General features: G+C 40.8%; 3 protein-coding genes across 3 annotated transcripts in view; 2 read left to right on the forward strand and 1 right to left on the reverse strand.

Annotated features, from left to right (window-relative positions):
• Positions 1-12057, forward strand: part of LOC115620020 (aquaporin) — a 31747-nt gene extending 19690 nt beyond the window's left edge. Inside the window, exons 3-4 of the mRNA XM_030513124.1 lie at positions 10991-11344; positions 11410-12057. Of these exons, the coding sequence (XP_030368984.1) occupies positions 10991-11344; positions 11410-11598 (543 nt within the window). The 3' untranslated portion in view covers positions 11599-12057. The remainder of the gene's footprint in view (positions 1-10990; positions 11345-11409) is intronic.
• A 2027-nt stretch (positions 12058-14084) lies between these two features.
• LOC115633537 (integumentary mucin C.1-like) lies at positions 14085-14904 on the forward strand. Its single transcript, XM_030530997.1, has 2 exons — positions 14085-14555; positions 14636-14904. The coding sequence occupies exons 1-2, from the start codon at positions 14123-14125 to the stop codon at positions 14743-14745; spliced, it is 543 nt and encodes a 180-aa protein (XP_030386857.1). The 5' UTR covers positions 14085-14122; the 3' UTR covers positions 14746-14904.
• LOC115633526 (SET and MYND domain-containing protein DDB_G0284059) lies at positions 14794-18128 on the reverse strand. Its single transcript, XM_030530988.1, has 6 exons — positions 17729-18128; positions 17468-17663; positions 17061-17411; positions 16753-16995; positions 15484-15819; positions 14794-15432 (listed from the first exon to the last, which is right to left on the reverse strand). The coding sequence occupies exons 1-6, from the start codon at positions 18051-18053 to the stop codon at positions 14895-14897; spliced, it is 1989 nt and encodes a 662-aa protein (XP_030386848.1). The 5' UTR covers positions 18054-18128; the 3' UTR covers positions 14794-14894.
• Positions 18129-18463: the final 335 nt, after the last annotated feature.

The following is an 18463-nucleotide window of genomic DNA, read 5'->3' on the forward strand; positions in this document are numbered from 1 at the left end:
TTTTTTCAATTCCTGCACACAAAGGATACCAAGTTCTGACAAATCTTCACAGGAACGTTATATCAAACATTTTGAATATTTTCCCTTAACTGCGTTTTGTTTTTGGCAAAAGGTTCCCCAATAGTTCTTAATGGGATTGGAGTCTGGGGATTGACTTGGCCACTCAAGGAAGTCTGTTTGTTACAAAACAACACCTAACATCTGGAGTAGAGCAGTGGCGGGCCAGGTGGACGACCGCGTACAATAACGATAACGACAAAGCGATAATGTGTTCTTCGTTTCAAGCTAATTTACCAGATGGCGAAATCGAATGCACATGGGCTCTTGGGGCGAACCCAAAAATAAAGCGAACTGAGAAACTTCATCTTCTTTTGTTGAACAAGCGATAAGAGACGCGTACTTCTCGTTTTTTCTGGAAGCGTCGTCTGCTTGGACAGAAGCAGCATGCATCATCTCCAGGGCGCACCTTAACTCCAGAAATAAATGCCCCAGCCCATGTACCGCATTGAGAGCGGGCTGGAAATCGCAAATTTGTATGCACTCGACGTTTACGATTTGCGAGCCATTTGACAGTCGGCCAAAAGGAAGCCAAGCGGAGAAAATGCAAATAAAACAATAACCGATGCGAATAGAAATGCATACGTGCATATCTAACAGATTTGAGACAGGCACGAGTGCGACTATATATATGTACAAGTACATATAGTATATACCAAATATTTATAATATTTATGAGTAGAAGGCGGGAAAAGGCCCGGCACGATCAACTGATTTCTATGCAGGAGGCTAAGCAGCCGAAATACTAACAATGCAATAAATTGCAAATGCCGGCAGTCGGACTTGTGGTATGTGATTTATGATTAAATGGCAAACCACACACACACACACACATACGCAGAGAGGTGTGTGTGTGTGTGTGTGTGTGCGAATTGTGTCTGAATTGAAACTGCAGAGGCAGAGCAGAAAAACCTCCAATGCCAATCAAGGTGCAACGCACAAGATCAATAAAAAAGTGTATGCGTGTGTGCATTAATTATGCAGGCTGGAGCAACAACAACAACAACTTTGTGCGTGCACCACTCACGTTTTCATGCCAAAGAAGTTAGGCGGTCATCAAACACAACCGCTCAGCAATTCAGCCTCAACTGCACCAAAACAAACCGAACTGGCTAAATGGACAAAACGGAGCGAAACACTTTGCCGGCCATTCAGCGAACTTGAATTAAGTCCAAACAAAACGCAGCACAACTACAACAACAACAACAACAATTACCGGTCGCAGCAACAGTTGCAGAAAGGCAGAACGAAACAAACAAGTTAACATTCAATTTAACTTAAGAGCCATAAAATATGATTTAAACGCAAATGTCGCGCCATAAACCACTAAATGCGAGCAGGCATGTGTGCGCCGCACTCGCACTCGCACTCGCAACCACCGCCATTGCCAGCACCACCACCAGCACCACCTCACAGCAAAGCATGCACATGCGTTGGACCCCAATCCATGCCACATGGCCAGCACCGGCAATCCAACAACTCGTCCAAGTGTTCAAGCGCGCGTGCAAGCAAATATAATTACTCGGCCCGCCTCCCACTCCATCGCCACTTCTCAGCGCTGCGCCACAGAGCCAACCACGCGCAACCGCCCAGACTGAGAGTAGCCAGCCAGAGCCCAACCCAGACCCAGACCAAGACCCAGACCATGCGCTCGAGTGCGTTGACGGTTGACCGTCTACCAAATATTTGCCCGTCCCTCGTTGCTTGCCAAAGCGCCAGCGAACTGCACTTGAACTGCAATGGCACTGGCACTGGCCAGGGATTGAGACGAACTTTATGGCCCACCAACTTAACTTGGCTAAAGGACTTCAAGAAAGCTACCTTGCTGCACATTTCAGATACTGTTTCCCACCAACAGTTCAGTTGCACTTTATTTCTCCTCTTTATAAACTGCAGATCTAAGCTGATCCCACTTTTTTTTGAGGAGTAAGATTAAGGATTACTTATCAGAGCATCAAAGTTAATTCATTTTATTTTCTCCTTAATCATGTCTGGTACTATTAATACTTACTTTTAATTTGATTTGGTCCGCAGAGCAACAATAGAGTGTATCCATTAATTAGATAATTGAATGAAATTGTGGCAAACCAGTTGGCAACTTGGAAGCATGGAAGCTTCATCCAGGGTTATAGTGCATAGCAGGATCGGTTTGTATATCTGGAATGATTCGAAAGAGATATGAAGTAAAAAAGTTACTTTGAAAGCGGGCTGATCGAGTTTTTATGTGTGATAGCAATTAATTGAAATGCTATAAACTCTCTCGAATGGACCTGTTTTGTAGAAAGTGCAGGACTCTAATGTAGCAAGAAACTTTCCAAATATCGAAGGGACTTAATTGAAATAAACTGTTTCCAATGGACCTGTTTTGTAGAAAGTGCAGGACTCTAATGTAGCAAGAAACTTTCCAAATATCGAAGGGACTTAATTGAAATAAACTCTCTCGAATGGACCTGTTTTGTAGAAAGTGCAGGACTCTAATGTAGCAAGAAACTTTCCAAATATCGAAGGGACTTAATTGAAATAAACTCTCTCCAATGGACCTGTTTTGTAGAAAGTGCAGGACTCTAATGTAGCAAGAAACATTCCAAATATCGAAGGGACTTAATTGAAACAAACTCTCTCGAATGGACCTGTTTTGTAGAAAGTGCAGGACTCTAATGTAGCAAGAAACTTTCCAAATATCGAAGGGACTTAATTGAAATAAACTGTTTCCAATGGACCTGTTTTGTAGAAAGTGCAGGACTCTAATGTAGCAAGAAACTTTCCAAATATCGAAGGGACTTAATTGAAATAAACTCTCTCGAATGGACCTGTTTTGTAGAAAGTGCAGGACTCTAATGTAGCAAGAAACTTTCCAAATATCGAAGGGACTTAATTGAAATAAACTCTCTCCAATGGACCTGTTTTGTAGAAAGTGCAGGACTCTAATGTAGCAAGAAACTTTCCAAATATCGAAGGGACTTAATTGAAATAAACTCTCTCGAATGGACCTGTTTTGTAGAAAGTCCAGGACTCTAATGTAGCAAGAAACTTTCCAAATATCGAAGGGACTTAATTGAAATAAACTGTTTCCAATGGACCTGTTTTGTAGAAAGTGCAGGACTCTAATGTAGCAAGAAACTTTCCAAATATCGAAGGGACTTAATTGAAATAAACTCTCTCCAATGGACCTGTTTTGTAGAAAGTGCAGGACTCTAATGTAGCAAGAAACTTTCCAAATATCGAAGGGACTTAATTGAAATAAACTCTCTCCAATGGACCTGTTTTGTAGAAAGTGCAGGACTCTAATGTAGCAAGAAACTTTCCAAATATCGAAGGGACTTAATTGAAATAAACTCTCTCGAATGGACCTGTTTTGTAGAAAGTGCAGGACTCTAATGTAGCAAGAAACTTTCCAAATATCGAAGGGACTTAATTGAAATAAACTGTTTCCAATGGACCTGTTTTGTAGAAAGTGCAGGACTCTAATGTAGCAAGAAACTTTCCAAATATCGAAGGGACTTAATTGAAATAAACTCTCTCCAATGGACCTGTTTTGTAGAAAGTGCAGGACTCTAATGTAGCAAGAAACTTTCCAAATATCGAAGGGACTTAATTGAAATAAACTCTCTCGAATGGACCTGTTTTGTAGAAAGTGCAGGACTCTAATGTAGCAAGAAACTTTCCAAATATCGAAGGGACTTAATTGAAATAAACTCTCTCCAATGGACCTGTTTTGTAGAAAGTGCAGGACTCTAATGTAGCAAGAAACTTTCCAAATATCGAAGGGACTTAATTGAAATAAACTCTCTCGAATGGACCTGTTTTGTAGAAAGTGCAGGACTCTAATGTAGCAAGAAACTTTCCAAATATCGAAGGGACTTAATTGAAATAAACTGTTTCCAATGGACCTGTTTTGTAGAAAGTGCAGGACTCTAATGTAGCAAGAAACTTTCCAAATATCGAAGGGACTTAATTGAAATAAACTCTCTCGAATGGACCTGTTTTGTAGAAAGTGCAGGACTCTAATGTAGCAAGAAACTTTCCAAATATCGAAGGGACTTAATTGAAATAAACTCTCTCCAATGGACCTGTTTTGTAGAAAGTGCAGGACTCTAATGTAGCAAGAAACTTTCCAAATATCGAAGGGACTTAATTGAAATAAACTCTCTCGAATGGACCTGTTTTGTAGAAAGTGCAGGACTCTAATGTAGCAAGAAACTTTCCAAATATCGAAGGGACTTAATTGAAATAAACTCTCTCCAATGGACCTGTTTTGTAGAAAGTGCAGGACTCTAATGTAGCAAGAAACTTTCCAAATATCGAAGGGACTTAATTGAAATAAACTCTCTCGAATGGACCTGTTTTGTAGAAAGTGCAGGACTCTAATGTAGCAAGAAACTTTCCAAATATCGAAGGGACTTAATTGAAATAAACTCTCTCCAATGGACCTGTTTTGTAGAAAGTGCAGGACTCTAATGTAGCAAGAAACTTTCCAAATATCGAAGGGACTTAATTGAAATAAACTGTTTCCAATGGACCTGTTTTGTAGAAAGTGCAGGACTCTAATGTAGCAAGAAACTTTCCAAATATCGAAGGGACTTAATTGAAATAAACTCTCTCGAATGGACCTGTTTTGTAGAAAGTGCAGGACTCTAATGTAGCAAGAAACTTTCCAAATATCGAAGGGACTTAATTGAAATAAACTGTTTCCAATGGACCTGTTTTGTAGAAAGTGCAGGACTCTAATGTAGCAAGAAACTTTCCAAATATCGAAGGGACTTAATTGAAATAAACTCTCTCGAATGGACCTGTTTTGTAGAAAGTGCAGGACTCTAATGTAGCAAGAAACTTTCCAAATATCGAAGGGACTTAATTGAAATAAACTCTCTCCAATGGACCTGTTTTGTAGAAAGTGCAGGACTCTAATGTAGCAAGAAACTTTCCAAATATCGAAGGGACTTAATTGAAATAAGCTCTCTCCAATGGACCTGTTTCGTAGAAAGTGCAGGACTCTAATGTAGCAAGAAACTTTCCAAATATCGAAGGAACTTAATTGAAATAAACTCTCTCCAATGGACCTGTTTCGTAGAAAGTGCAGGACTCTAATGTAGCGAGAAACTTTCCAAATATCGACCTATAGGAGGAAGTTATTTGCTTAAGAAAAGAAGTCGTACAAACATATTGATATCTAAAATTCTTAGGGATTTTTTGGGCAGAAAAAATTAGTATATTAGTATTAGTAGTGTATAATTGCTGGTCTTCTAATTCAAATTATGCTTTATTAGAAGGATGGCGAGCTGTTGCTCAAACTATTTCAAATGAAGATAGAATAGCATTAATTTTATCTTTTATTTTTAGTTTACTTTGATTTTTACGATTGCAATGGATGTTTTGGTTTATGTTTGCACGTGCTTTTTACAAAATGAAATGGAATCAACTGTCGGGCTCAACAGCCCCTTCATGTCATACTCGTATTCGTTTCGAATCATTTGGTGTTTCGAAATGTTCGCCACAATGTGATCTTGATGGCAATAAATCGTAACCACAAGTATTCATAAGTAGAATAAATGATTTCGGCTGTCGAAATTTGCTCTAATTACATCCTCCCAATCGACGATAGCTGGCGATCGCCAAAGCCCGAATCATCGCAGGCATTAAGTGCTTTACGTGTGTGTGTAATTGTGTAATCGGCATTCTAAGCCACGATTCTGACGCATATATCTGGCACGAGTGTACATACAAGTATACGAGTATACTTGTATGTCGTATATTTTTGTGCCCAATCGATGGCTGACACAAATTTGATTAATTTCATGACTAAGCGCGAGCGTACAATTAAAAAGCGAACACAAAAGAACCCAAGACAAGTTTTACGGAGCAAACAACAAATAAAACGAAAAAAAATAAGTAAAAAAAGAAAACAAAACAACATACAGAGCTCTAAACAACTTTTAAGCCTCCAGCCACACACATAACGCCGTCAAGTGCGTGTGCTGATCGGTCTGACGATTTGCGCGGCCTCTCTCTCCCAACCCATGGCATTACTTTTGATGATTATGCGCGAACGGCTGCGTCTAAGGCTGCGCCAGCGTCGCGCATGCGCACCACATTTTTCACACAGTCGGCGCATCGACTCCGCACAATATTAAAATACATATAATTTTATTGAAAAATTGCATGGCACACACAATGTGTGTCTGAGTGTGTGTGTATGTGTGTGTATGTGTGTGCACTCACAGCTACGCAAAATGTCAAGTCGCCGTTGAAATTGAATTGAAGTTTAACCGGGGCGTATCTAAAACTGCTCGTTGTTTGCCGCTGCGATTGCTGATTGCTGATTGCTGCTTGCCGATTGCTGGCAGCAACAACAACATTTCAGGCCTAGCAAAACGTGTTGGCAGCACGCATGAGGCTGGCCGAGTGCGCTGTAATTAGCGGCATTGTGGAGCAGGCAACGGCCACACTTTTGCGCATTTACTAATTAAAATGCTGAAAGACAGATCGCCAGACAGACAGACAGCCAGACCGACAGATAGAGCCGCATGCGCACGAAATTGGCCGTGTGCGCACTTTTGCTTCGAGATTTGAGATTCGAGATCCCAGATCCAAGAGAAATCAACCAAGAGGTGTGGGGTACATGGGCTTGCGCAGCGACCTTGAACAGCTGCAACCAAAATGCTCCTTCAGCTCATTCATAATACATTAGTACGAGTGCGGGTACAGTGAAGACGCCCTAAACGGAAACCCCTCTTAGACGGACACTAGGCACATTCGTTTTGGTGTACTTTTTTAAAGCAACTTCGACTCTCTTCACCGGACACGGACACTTTTTTTCGAGAAAGAAAACCTCTCTTGACCCGACGCGACATTTTGGTAATGGACGCCTCAAACACACGCCTAATAATTAAAGCGATACTCTTCATTAAGTTTGATCATCCATATTTTCATATTCCTTTTATTTCTTATTATTTATTTCTACCTATGTAATTATTCCACAAAATTTTTATAAAATATTTCATATTACATATATTCTATGTGATCTACAAGTAATACAAGATTTTAATAAAATATGCTATTACTTCTGCTATTTATGCCCATATTGTTGTTGTTATTTAATTATTTCACAATTTTGCTCAGTTTTGTACGATCAAACTTATAGTAGTGCTTGGATAAATACTGAAAAATAAATTAAATGTGTTGTTATTTAGGTCAAGAATGGTTGCAACAGGAAATAACTTTAATTTTTTGCAATAGAAGTGATTATATTTATTTCACTTCACTTCTTAATGGCGCTCATATACTCAAAAATAGTTTTTAAGCGGAAAACTTACAACAAGGTTTAAAATATAGTTTTATATTTATGAAGTATATGTACATACTATATATTACGTAAAGCTATTTAATGAATTTAGATCTTCATTTATATTAATTTTAATCGTCTAAATAGAAAATCAATTTAATTAAAAGAAAAAAATGTCTATGTATCCTTTAAAACGGACACTCCCCTTGGTCGACGGTGAGTGTCCGGCCAAGCGGGTTTTCACTGTATTACGTAAAGCTATTCAATGAATTAGGATCTTCATTTTTATTTTAATCGTCTACTTTAATCGTCTAAATAGAAAAACAATTCAATTAAAAGGAAAAAATGAAAAAAAGTCGTTTCTTGTTCGACGGTGAGTGTCCGGCCAAGCGAGTTTTCACTGTACTGTGGTACGAGCGGTGGCAGCCGTAGTGGTGGGATCATTTTTTCGCCAGTCTTCTGTGAGTGGCGATCAGTGCGATTATGCCACAAGCATTTTAAAGTTCTCACTGAATGTACACATGTATGTGCTCGCTTGAAGCTCACTTGAAGCTCAAACAGCGCCCAGCACCGAGCGATGACTCAACAGAATGTAAATGACTCGCAGAGCTAGTATTGTGTTTGGCGATCAGATACTTTTACTTTTAGTCTTAGGCACCCTCGAAATGAAATCGAATCTTAAATCAATGTGCCTGAACTTTAATGCTATACATATTCGAGTAGGCGCCCCTTGCCAAACATACATACATATATTGTATCTATATACTCGTTTGTATAGTATATGTTGGCAGATGTGGAGTGCGTCTTAGACAAATTGCTCGTATCCGTCGGCTGACAATGGCTAAGTGCAGCTTGCGCAATTGCAGTTCGCTAACGCACTGGAAAAACTCTAACATCACCATCACCATCACCATTACCATCACCCAACCCAACCCAGAAATTGGCATGGCAAATTATTGTGGAGCGCAGTCACTTGCGACGGATCGACACCAGCTGGCTGAGGGGCTCTTCACCAACTGGGTTGAGAGTGCGTTGGCATCTTGACATTTGAAAGAAACCACGTGCATTAATGCTTCACTGACTAGGATCAACATGAACTATAATTCAGAAAGCAACAGTTTTGGAATACAAGTAATCTACCACTCTCTAACTCATCTGAAAAGCTCCAACTTGGCTCCAAACAATAGGGTATATTACGGCCTTGTTTAGCTCCTTTCAGAAATAAAACGATAGATCTGAAATTTGAAATAGAGATAGAATTGCATTCGTTATGTGTGGGAAACTATGTTTTTGTCTGTAGCGGGGGAGAGAAATGAAATAAATTTGTGCACTAGGAAGTTCTAAGAACTCATCAATCTGATCTGTAATGACAAGCGTAATAACTTAAAAGTAATCTCGTACTTTTAACGCTAGGATAAGTTAAAAACAAGAGAGAACGCTACAGTCGAGCAAGCCCGACAGTGTAATACCCTGTACCCAGGTAAACTTCCGTCACTGAGTTATATGCGCCCATAGCAGCAGCAAAAAGAGGAAGAAGAGCGAACTTGTTGCTGCAGTTTGGTGGGGTTGTACTGACGAGAATTTGTTTCGCTAATAACTTTTCTTAGAATTGACCAAATTGAATAAAAATAATTTTAAACAACAGTAGATAATTATTTATTAATTATGTGTGCAAAGTTTGGTTTAGGTAGCATTTGAAATGTAGACGCTATTGACGAAATTCTGTAGCGGGGGAAGGGGGGGAAAATTCCAAAAAATAAAATAAACTCGTCATTTCTCGGACCTAGGAGAATCTGGATGCCAACTTTGGTTATTCTAGCTTTTATAGTTTTTGAGATCCTTGCGTTCATCCAGACGGACGGACAGACGGACGGACGGACGCATGGACATGCCTAGATCGATTTCTCTCGTCATGCTGATTCAGAATATATATACTTTATGGGGTCGGAAATGCTTCCTTCTGCATGTTACATACTTTGCACAAACCTAATATACCCTTTTTACCCTACGGGTACTGGGTATAAAAAAAATAAATGAAATAAAAATTAATATACCCAGACGAACATCATTCTGATTCAAAATATACTATTGAAGTCTTTTTTTAATGTTTATTTATGCCAGTTAAATATATCTCTTTATAATACTATAATAAACCCCAGTTAATATGTACATATTGGTTCTTACTCCACTAGTCCCTATTGGGCACTCTAGAATTTATTTAAAGTAATATACATTTCGTTTTTCGAAGACCTATGGTAATATTACTAACCTATAAAGTTGTTGAAAGTATTGAAGCCTTAACTCAAATTAAAGCGTGTCTGATTTTGTTGTTTGTCCGAAGGTAATTTTCTTTCAATTATGTGTATGTGTGAATATATATTGTTGTGTATACATACTCGTATGTACATACGATTCTAAATCATTGTGGGGTTTCCCTACCATGAGGGCTCAAATGAATTTGTGACAGTGGCTTGCTATCAAAATTTTATCCAAATGTTCCAATATGTATTTCAAGCAAACCCGATCGCCTTCAAGTCCTGACCTGTCCATATGAGGAGGGGGTGTAATTATGTTGTCTCTTTACTTCATTAAGTTGAGACTCCGATATTGATAGCAATTTATAGCAATTATACGAAGCATCTAGGCGACACCGATATTCCATTAGATTAATACCAAACATAAGCTATACAGTACAACCTCGGTAATCGCAACTAAAGAAAACCAGGTTAGTTGCGCTGGTTGCTAGTTGTTGCATGTAGCGAGGAAAATTAAAAAAAAAACCTTAAAGCAAATTTTGTTTTAATTGAAAAATTTGTTTTTCGAATATACTATATCTGTTTTTTTTTTTGCCTGCAATTTATTCTCTTTAAGGCATTTAATAACAGCCGTCTCACGAAACTTCTTAGGAAATATAACGTCATTTATTTGAATATCATTTTCCTCGGCACACACATGTTTTATAGAGTTTTCGAAATGGAGGTATTGTACTATACCTATAGTATACTTTATGGGTTTGGAGATTAATTAAATGAACAACATATGTAGCATTTGCATATATTACTAGCCAGCAACGCGTTCTTAGTATATTGTTTTTCAAGCGACATGTGTGGAAGGCATAAATGAGCTCCTACTAGTGGGGCTCCACCTAATTTTCGGACTTCAACTTCTTATCGAAATGTAAATTAAGCAATCCAGAATCAAAGGGGGAAAGCTACCAGCGCCACCAGAACTAAGCTAATGGACAAATTCGAGAAATTTCGCCAAAGGTCTATCGAAGGAGGCTTCAGTATATTTTCTCATCACTACTTAAGAAAATCAAAGAAGAACTTCCTAAATCTATAGTTAATTCACAATTTTTGATTGAGCATATTTTGTTATTAAATAATTCATTTATACTATTCCTATTCCTGACATGACAATTTTGAAAATTAGGTAAACTCTTGAGCACTTGGTATTGGAGGATATCTTTGACTGTGAAATGTAGCCTCTATAATGCAATAATTGAGCAAAGAATAGCTACATTTATTTATTTTAGATACGATTGAAAACTAACTACGATTACGTTTACGATTTTCACTCGCAAGCTTAGTTTAATTAAAATACTTGGGATTTTCTAGTTTGTTCTTTAAACGATTTTTTGTTTATTTGCAGGCCCTGGGCCACATCAGTGGCTGTCACATCAATCCCGCAGTAACCATTGGGTTCCTGATTGTGGGCGAGATGAGCATCCTGAAGGCCGCCTTCTACATAATTGTGCAGTGCGTGGGCGCCATTGCTGGAGCAGCCGTTATCCGAGTCGCCGTTGCGGACACTGTGGGCGTTGGACTCGGCGTCTCGTCCTTCTCAAACTCTCTGACCGTCGGCCAAGCTGTGCTCATTGAGGCCTTAATCACGTTCATCTTGGTGTTTGTGGTCAAGGCTGTCTCCGATCCCGGCCGCTTGGACATCAAGGGCTCGGCTCCTCTCGCAGTGGGCTTGTCCATTGCTGCCGGTCATTTGAGCGCTGTAAGTTCGGAACGGTATGCCTCTCTCTCTAAGAGCTCGCATAACACTTTTTTGCTCGTTCACAGATCAAACTCTCCGGCGCCAGCATGAATCCGGCTCGCTCCTTCGGTCCAGCTGTGGTGGCGGGTATGTGGACCGACCATTGGGTCTACTGGGTGGGTCCAATTGCAGGCGGCATTGTGGCGGCTCTCATCTACAAGTTCATATTTAAAGTACGCAAGGGCGACGATGAGGCGAACTCGTACGATTTCTAAGGAGCATGTCCTGCAAGGACCTGCTACAAAGAATTTTGTTATATATATATTTATGCACACGCTTCGATTTCCACACACGTGCTTTTTAACGAATAAGTATGTTTGCCGCCCATCGAACGGAGAATCCCATCAGGCGCACAAATGCACGGAAATCTTCACATCAACTTTTCACTTTCCACCCCACTTTCACTCCACTTTGTACAATTTTTATTTGTTGAAGAATAAAAATCGTTATTTTTAGTTCTACTAACACCTAAAATACATATGTGTGTACACAAAAATACGTACATACTTGTATGTATGTTTATAAGCCTAAGATAACTTAAACGAAGGTATTTAAATAAATATTGTATCTCGAAACAGAATATGTACTCGTATTTGTTGGAATTGTTAATGATTTTTAGTAACAGCACAAATATATGTATGTATGTGTAATAAAGCATAAGAAAACGAAATAAATCCAAATGAAGTTTTTATTTATGGAACAAGCCAATTGCATTCCAAATGCCACAAGTATTCGACATATTAATACTTTAAAATAGTCCCCACCATGTACAAATTGTACAAAAATATCGCTCAGTCTGTTAAAAGACTAAATTCAAAAATTATCCAATTTTCTACATACATTTCCAAATAGCAGCTGAGAGCAGACAGAATCTGAAAACGAGACTCAAAAAAAACAAACCAACTTATACTTTGTAATACGTAGCAAGCCAAATTCGAAACTGCCAGATAATCGCACCATTAGCAGGGACTGCCTTATTGGCAGCCATATCAAATAAAACACTCTTACAAGTGCCTGCAGATAACCAAGATCAGGATAAATAGATGGAGTCACCTCTACTTGAGTAATATCTATCTAACTGGCGTATACATTCTACTGGCAGGTAAAGTGATCTTAAATTCTTTGTTTCAGCAATTCTCAATCACATCCAACTTTTGTATTTCAATCACAAAGTTGATGAGCTAGGAAGAAGGAGGAACTGCTTTCTTGCTCTATCCACTATTTAATGGTTGTTATTCATTATTCATGTCTAGCATTATATCATTATATAATAATATCCAGCCAATTTGAAAAAGTTCCTACAAGTATAGCAGCTGCTGAAGTAATTTATAGAGTTTCAAAGCAACTTATGGGCTTAGAACTTATATACTAGTTTGCATAAAAAATATTTACGAGTACATACATGAATAGAGGCGTATGACTAAATGGAAGCATCACGTAATGCTATTGATATGAAATTAAATAAACATGGGGTCTGCCATACATCCAATAAAACGAATTTTGATTTTACAGCGTATTGGGAAATGTCCCCAAACGCCTTTATCTGCAGACATGCTTGAATTATATAACATACTTTTGGGCATCAATGCTTTTGTACTGCAGAAATTTACCATGAGGTGGCAGAATTAGATGTGGTAAGTTACTCCCCTCTAATGGTAAGTTTCTGCCACCATATGGTAACTTTCTACCTGTGCATCAAAATAAATGAATAATAGTGCCGCCGAAAAGTATGCTACATATCTTGCAAACAAGTACATATGTGCAGTAAATTCTGTAAAATGTAATTAACTGCCTTAAATTATCATTAATAAGTATATACATTAATAAGTATATACGTGTATGGTATATAATATTTGTATTCGCGTCTTACTCATTGCTCGGCTACCTGCTTATTGATGTCAAATAATGAAATATAATTGGAATGCACACTGACAATATTGATATGCACTTGTCAATCCTTTTTAAATCGTCCACAAATAAAAAGGCATGCAAATACATACATATATATATATATATATATATATATGTATGTATGTGATACGTGAAGATGTGTGCGGCTTTAAGTGGCGAATGAAAAGCAAAAGTTCTCTGCGTCATCGCACCGAACGTAATTCATGCTGGTTACAGCTTAAATGTTACAAGGTAAGCCGCGGCGCGCACGCGTGCTCATCCACCCGCAAGCGATTCAAAATAAAAATTGTCGGTTTCTTTTTGATAAGCCATTGATGGGTGCACGCGTACACAGCGAGAAAAGCACCTTATTTTTTGCTCGGGTCTGGGAAATACCCGCTTTATCAATGAGCGCTTTGAAAAACAGAGCATTTTTGAATAACAAGCTTACTCATGAAATTCGCAGAAACTGAATGAACATCTAAGTCTGTCTAAATAGACTCTAATTTTCTTTTCGTTTGCTCTAATTGGATGCCTTTAATAACATTACTAATGCGGCTTCTGCGAACTGAATGAATGAAAAACAAAAGCGTCACCAGCATCTTGGAAAACAGACTAGCAGCTTAAATATTTGCTCTAATAGCTTGACATTCTTATCAGCAGCCCACAGCACCTGTCGACGCCGTAGCCATTGCCCCCGCCGAACCAAAACCCCCTGCTTGAGTGGAGGCGATGTCGAGCAACGACGACGGCGACGCTTGCTGATCGAATGGTTGAGTGACAGACGTTCAGTGTTTAATGTAAGCCGATCACGACAACACAACTGTGCGTGTACCAAGTGGAAGGAAAATGAAACGTTCAGTGGGCTGGTCACTGTTTTCCCTTTGTCTGCTGCTGAGTCAAATGCAGGCGCAAGACGTGGAGCCCGAGTTTCCCGAGGACTTTACGACTACCACAACAATGAGAACCACAACACTCGCAGAGGGTGCAGAAGTAACTACATTGGAACCGATTGCCACTGAGCCAACAACCATTGGAAGTACCACAACAACAACAACAACAACAACACAAGTAGAGACTTCAACGCCTGAGAATAGTTCGAAACCGACTACGCCCCTGCCGAACACAACAGACACGCCTCCCCAATATCTGCCCCCCCTGACAACCCCGTCGCCACCCGACTATGGCAGCACGGAGCCAGGGCTCTGGGATGGACAGACGCAGGAGCACTGCTATCTAAAGGAGCATTACGAACGGCGTTACTGGAGATTCAGCTGTGGCGGTGAGTGCCTCCATTGCAGCGGGTGCAGAGAAAGGCGACCTCATTAATACGCTACATGTTTTTTGTTTTTCAATTTTCAGTGGCCGGCTGGCACCCAGCGATAAGCTGTTATCGCTGTTGCTATTACAGCTCCAGCAGCTTTGCCGGCTGTCAAAAACTTCATAATGGACATTGTGGCTACTACTACTGAGAGGGGGCAGCCGTAATTCCCAATCCCCAACTGCAGAGCGCTTGCGCATTGCGGGTTTTAAATATTTATGTCAATCAAGTAGAGTAAGATTATATGTAAGCTTGTATAAATGTTTGAGTTCTTGGGCCATGTAGTAAAGACATCCTCCATCAGTCCAAATTGTAGACGTTGCCCAAGTTCAAGAAGCAGTCCTTCAAGTGCTGCTGGCACTCACAGAAGTCGGGGAAGGGCGGTGCCAGCACCTCATACATAATTCTAACCAGGTCCACGAACTTGTTCAATGCCTTGGGATAGTCCTTCTCCAGATCGTACAAGCGCTTCGCTGTACGCGTCATGATTTCCGTGTCCTGCATGACCTTGAGACCCTTGAGTATGTTCGTGATTTCCCCGCAGGTCACGCACTTGACCATGAAGTCGTTGCACGTGGGGGGCACCTCGATGACTGCCGTGCAGTTGTTGGGGGCATCGCAGCGGAAACGAATAATATCCCGGGGCAAGTCGTCGAAGAGGGGCCAGTTTTCCAGACACGCGTCGCAACAACAGTCGAACCAGTAGAGCTCCTTCAGTCTCGACTGTCGCTCGTCGCGTGCATTCTGCGTGTAAATGGGCCCGTAGTTCTCGTTTATGGGCAGACCCGCCTCGATGGGTCGCACAGTATTAATGTGAATGGTGTTCCCGCGGAAGTATCTAAAAAGAAGGCATATGAAATGGAGTCCAGCGGGGAGGAAACGTGCCTACCTCACAACTCCTGGGTCGCAGGAATGATTGAAGAGCGCCAGGGTCGGGTAAATCGCGCCACCAATGAAAACAGACCTCTCATTGGCCCCTCCATTATATTTGTGGAGCTCGGCCACCTCGTGGGTGTTGAATTGTATGAACTGCGAGCAGCGCAGAAGCAATGCAGTTATGGACAGCACCTGATCGTGCTGGGGCTCGCTTCCAAAGTAGCCCGCCTCCTGCAGACAGCGGCTCAGGAAACGTGCCATCAGCACATGCTGAAAGAAGTTCGATGGGGATCGCTTATCCTGGTGTCGCTCTAAGTGCGCCACGCGCCTGAAGTCCTCCTTTGGCAAGCTGTAAGAGAAAGCATTCCATTTTGAACTAGGAACTACATGTATTCGATGTATTTCCATTTGTTATTCCTACTGAAGCAAGAACAATCTTTATGAGGAGAAGGAACTAAATAGTATGTCTCAGATCTAGAAAAGACTCCGATTTCTGTGACTATGCATATCTTTATCACTTACTTTTAATATTTTATGAAAATGAAAAACCTTACCTCAAGCTGAACTCAACGATATGGACTCTATACAAAACATGGGGTTACGTTCCTAGATTTCGACATATGCACCAAAAAAGTTTTGCTGTTTAAATTTCCACTGTTTTTAAGGTCCAAATATTTTCAAAATTGAACAACAGTTACTCAAAGTTTGAAAATGTATCATAAACAGATTAATCCTATTAGGAAGGGAAATATTTTAAAGCGTATAAAATGTTGAAGCATAAGCTACTTCATTTAAAATTTAAGAACCATTTAATTTTCCATTTGCGTGCTAAACATTTTTTTCTTTGTGGTGACCGCTAGTGATAATTTCTTCCAATATCTATTCATTGTTTTCTCCTTAAGCTCTTCTAATCAAAGGCAAATTTCTTCCCAGGTAGGAATACATCGATAGAATCAGCTTCAGTTTTACCCGAAATTCTGAGTATAGTTTGAAAGTGCGACCTTTTCCAGCGTATTCGAAAGTGAGTTCAAGTAATACGCTTCTTTTTTAAATATTTTTAACTTAACTGTCTTGTAAGAACGAGGGTTTCGGCGTATTGAAAGACAAAAGGTAGGAAATTCTCATCCGTGTTAGACCGAGTTCGTACTAAAAGAACTCGTGTATGCCTTGTATAAATTGTTCAGATGAAAGGAAAGGTGTGGTTGTAGTCACCAAAAGAGATATATATAAGTTTCCCTATAAGTTTCCCTATATTCCCCTATCTTTGGGATGTAAGACCCACCTTAGCATCTGCTCCAGCGGCAAGTTCTCATCGATGCTGGGCTTCAGCTGCAGGAAGTACTCCAACGGTTTGCTGGCAAAGATGCGCAGCGCCAAGTGGGTGTTGATCGAAGCTCCAGATCGCCAAATCACAGGCACTATGCCACACTCGTATCTGTGATAGTTGGCAGCAGCACGTTGCTGACACTCCTCCGAGCAGTATATGACATCGGCGCAACTAGGACAAGCGACCGGTATGACGGTACTGCCAAAGATATGAGATTCCTGGTAAAGGACATGAAAGGGAGGCAAGCAATCGGCTCTACTCACCGCACAAAGCAATACTCGCAGTGAGTCTTGCTGTATTTCTCTAGAAGAGCGGCCACGTATGGCTTTTCGATGAGCAGCTCCTGACCCACCTTGACGTCGGAAGCGGCACGGGCGAAGCGACCCTCCTGTGCGTTGTGGTCGATGCGTATTAGTGGACTGACGAACTCCTTCTCCTCGGGTAAGGCGTGCGCCTGCTCGTCAAACAAATTCTTCTTCTTCATCTGCAGAGCCGCCTGCTTGGTGGTTCGCGGATCGGCCTCCAGCATCTTAATCATAGTCATGGCATCTAGGCTGAGCTTGGAACGCCTGTCGGCCGGCAGGGCACAGTCATCCATAGCTGTAATACATTTCCTGGGAACATTTTAATGGAAGGCTGATCGAACAGATCAAAGATCTGATGAACTTACTTGAAGCTACTGACGCTGTGCGGGTAGTCCTTGAGTGCCATATAACATCGCGCCTGTCGCTCATATAATTTATAGATTAGGTCCTTGGGATATCCAAGATCTATGGCGCGTCTCACATCGATTAGGCACTCCTTGTGCTTGTCCATATGGTACAAAGTGGCCGACCGATTGGCCAAGACGATGGCCCGTTCAGCCACTATGTCGAAACAGAGTAAGACACTTGACCATATGGAATCTGGAGGGCAAAAACTGATCACTCACCGTTCTCAGAGGGCAGTGCCACATAGCTCCTGCTATACAGCATCATGGCCTCAAGCCATTTCTTGGCCTTAAAAGCCTGTGTGGCGCGCTCCTTGAGCCCTGCAGCCACATTCGCATTCTTTCCCGTGAATTCGCGCTTGACCAGCAGCTCCGAGTCGCACGCCCGCACCCACTCCAGCTGATCCACGAAAGCCACGCGCTCGTCATCATTACGACAGGCAGCTAGCTTGGCTATATCGACATCGCTGGTAGAGCCTCCCGCCTGCTTCAGCTTCAGATAATACTCGGTGAAGAAGGCCGACTGCTGACCGGTTGGCATTTTCATTGCAGATATACTTTTGGGGAGCCTTCTGATCTAGAACTTGGACAATTATGCAAGTTAAATGTTCTCGACGGAATTCTGATTTGTTTTTCCGATTGCAACAGGCGCACTAAATGTGAAAACTGTGAAAATATCGGCACATGGTGTGGTATCTAAAAACGAAAAGTTGTTTATTTTTAGAATAAAAACTGTGCTATACACAGCTAAGCAAGAGAGGCGGAGAGCGAGCGGGAGAGCGAGAGCTGCTCAGAGATAGAGAGAGCGACGTCAGAGAATCGCGTTTGTTTACAAACAAACGTTGGATTGTTTTCCAGCCGGCCGGCAATTCTTTTAATTGTTCTCAGAGACTTTTTTCTTTGGGCGACCAAGTTTCTAATATTTAAACAATTTAAAAACATAATTGAAACAGGAAA

Source organism: Scaptodrosophila lebanonensis, unplaced genomic scaffold, assembly GCF_003285725.1.
Source record: "Scaptodrosophila lebanonensis strain 11010-0011.00,11010-0021.00 unplaced genomic scaffold, SlebRS2 tig00000001-arrow-pilon, whole genome shotgun sequence".
NCBI lineage: Eukaryota > Metazoa > Arthropoda > Insecta > Diptera > Drosophilidae > Scaptodrosophila > Scaptodrosophila lebanonensis.

Coding starts and splice junctions, on each gene's coding strand:
- LOC115633526 (XM_030530988.1), bottom strand. CDS start 18,053: ATGAAAATGCCAACCGGTCAGCAGTCGGCCTTCTTCACCGAGTATTAT. Junction 16,996..17,060: donor TGCGAGTATTGCTTTGTGCG/GTGAGTAGAGCC, acceptor TATCTTTGGCAG/TACCGTCATACCGGTCGCTT. Junction 15,820..16,752: donor CCGCTGGAGCAGATGCTAAG/GTGGGTCTTACA, acceptor TTTCTCTTACAG/CTTGCCAAAGGAGGACTTCA.
- LOC115633537 (XM_030530997.1), top strand. CDS start 14,123: ATGAAACGTTCAGTGGGCTGGTCACTGTTTTCCCTTTGTCTGCTGCTG. Junction 14,556..14,635: donor CTGGAGATTCAGCTGTGGCG/GTGAGTGCCTCC, acceptor TTCAATTTTCAG/TGGCCGGCTGGCACCCAGCG.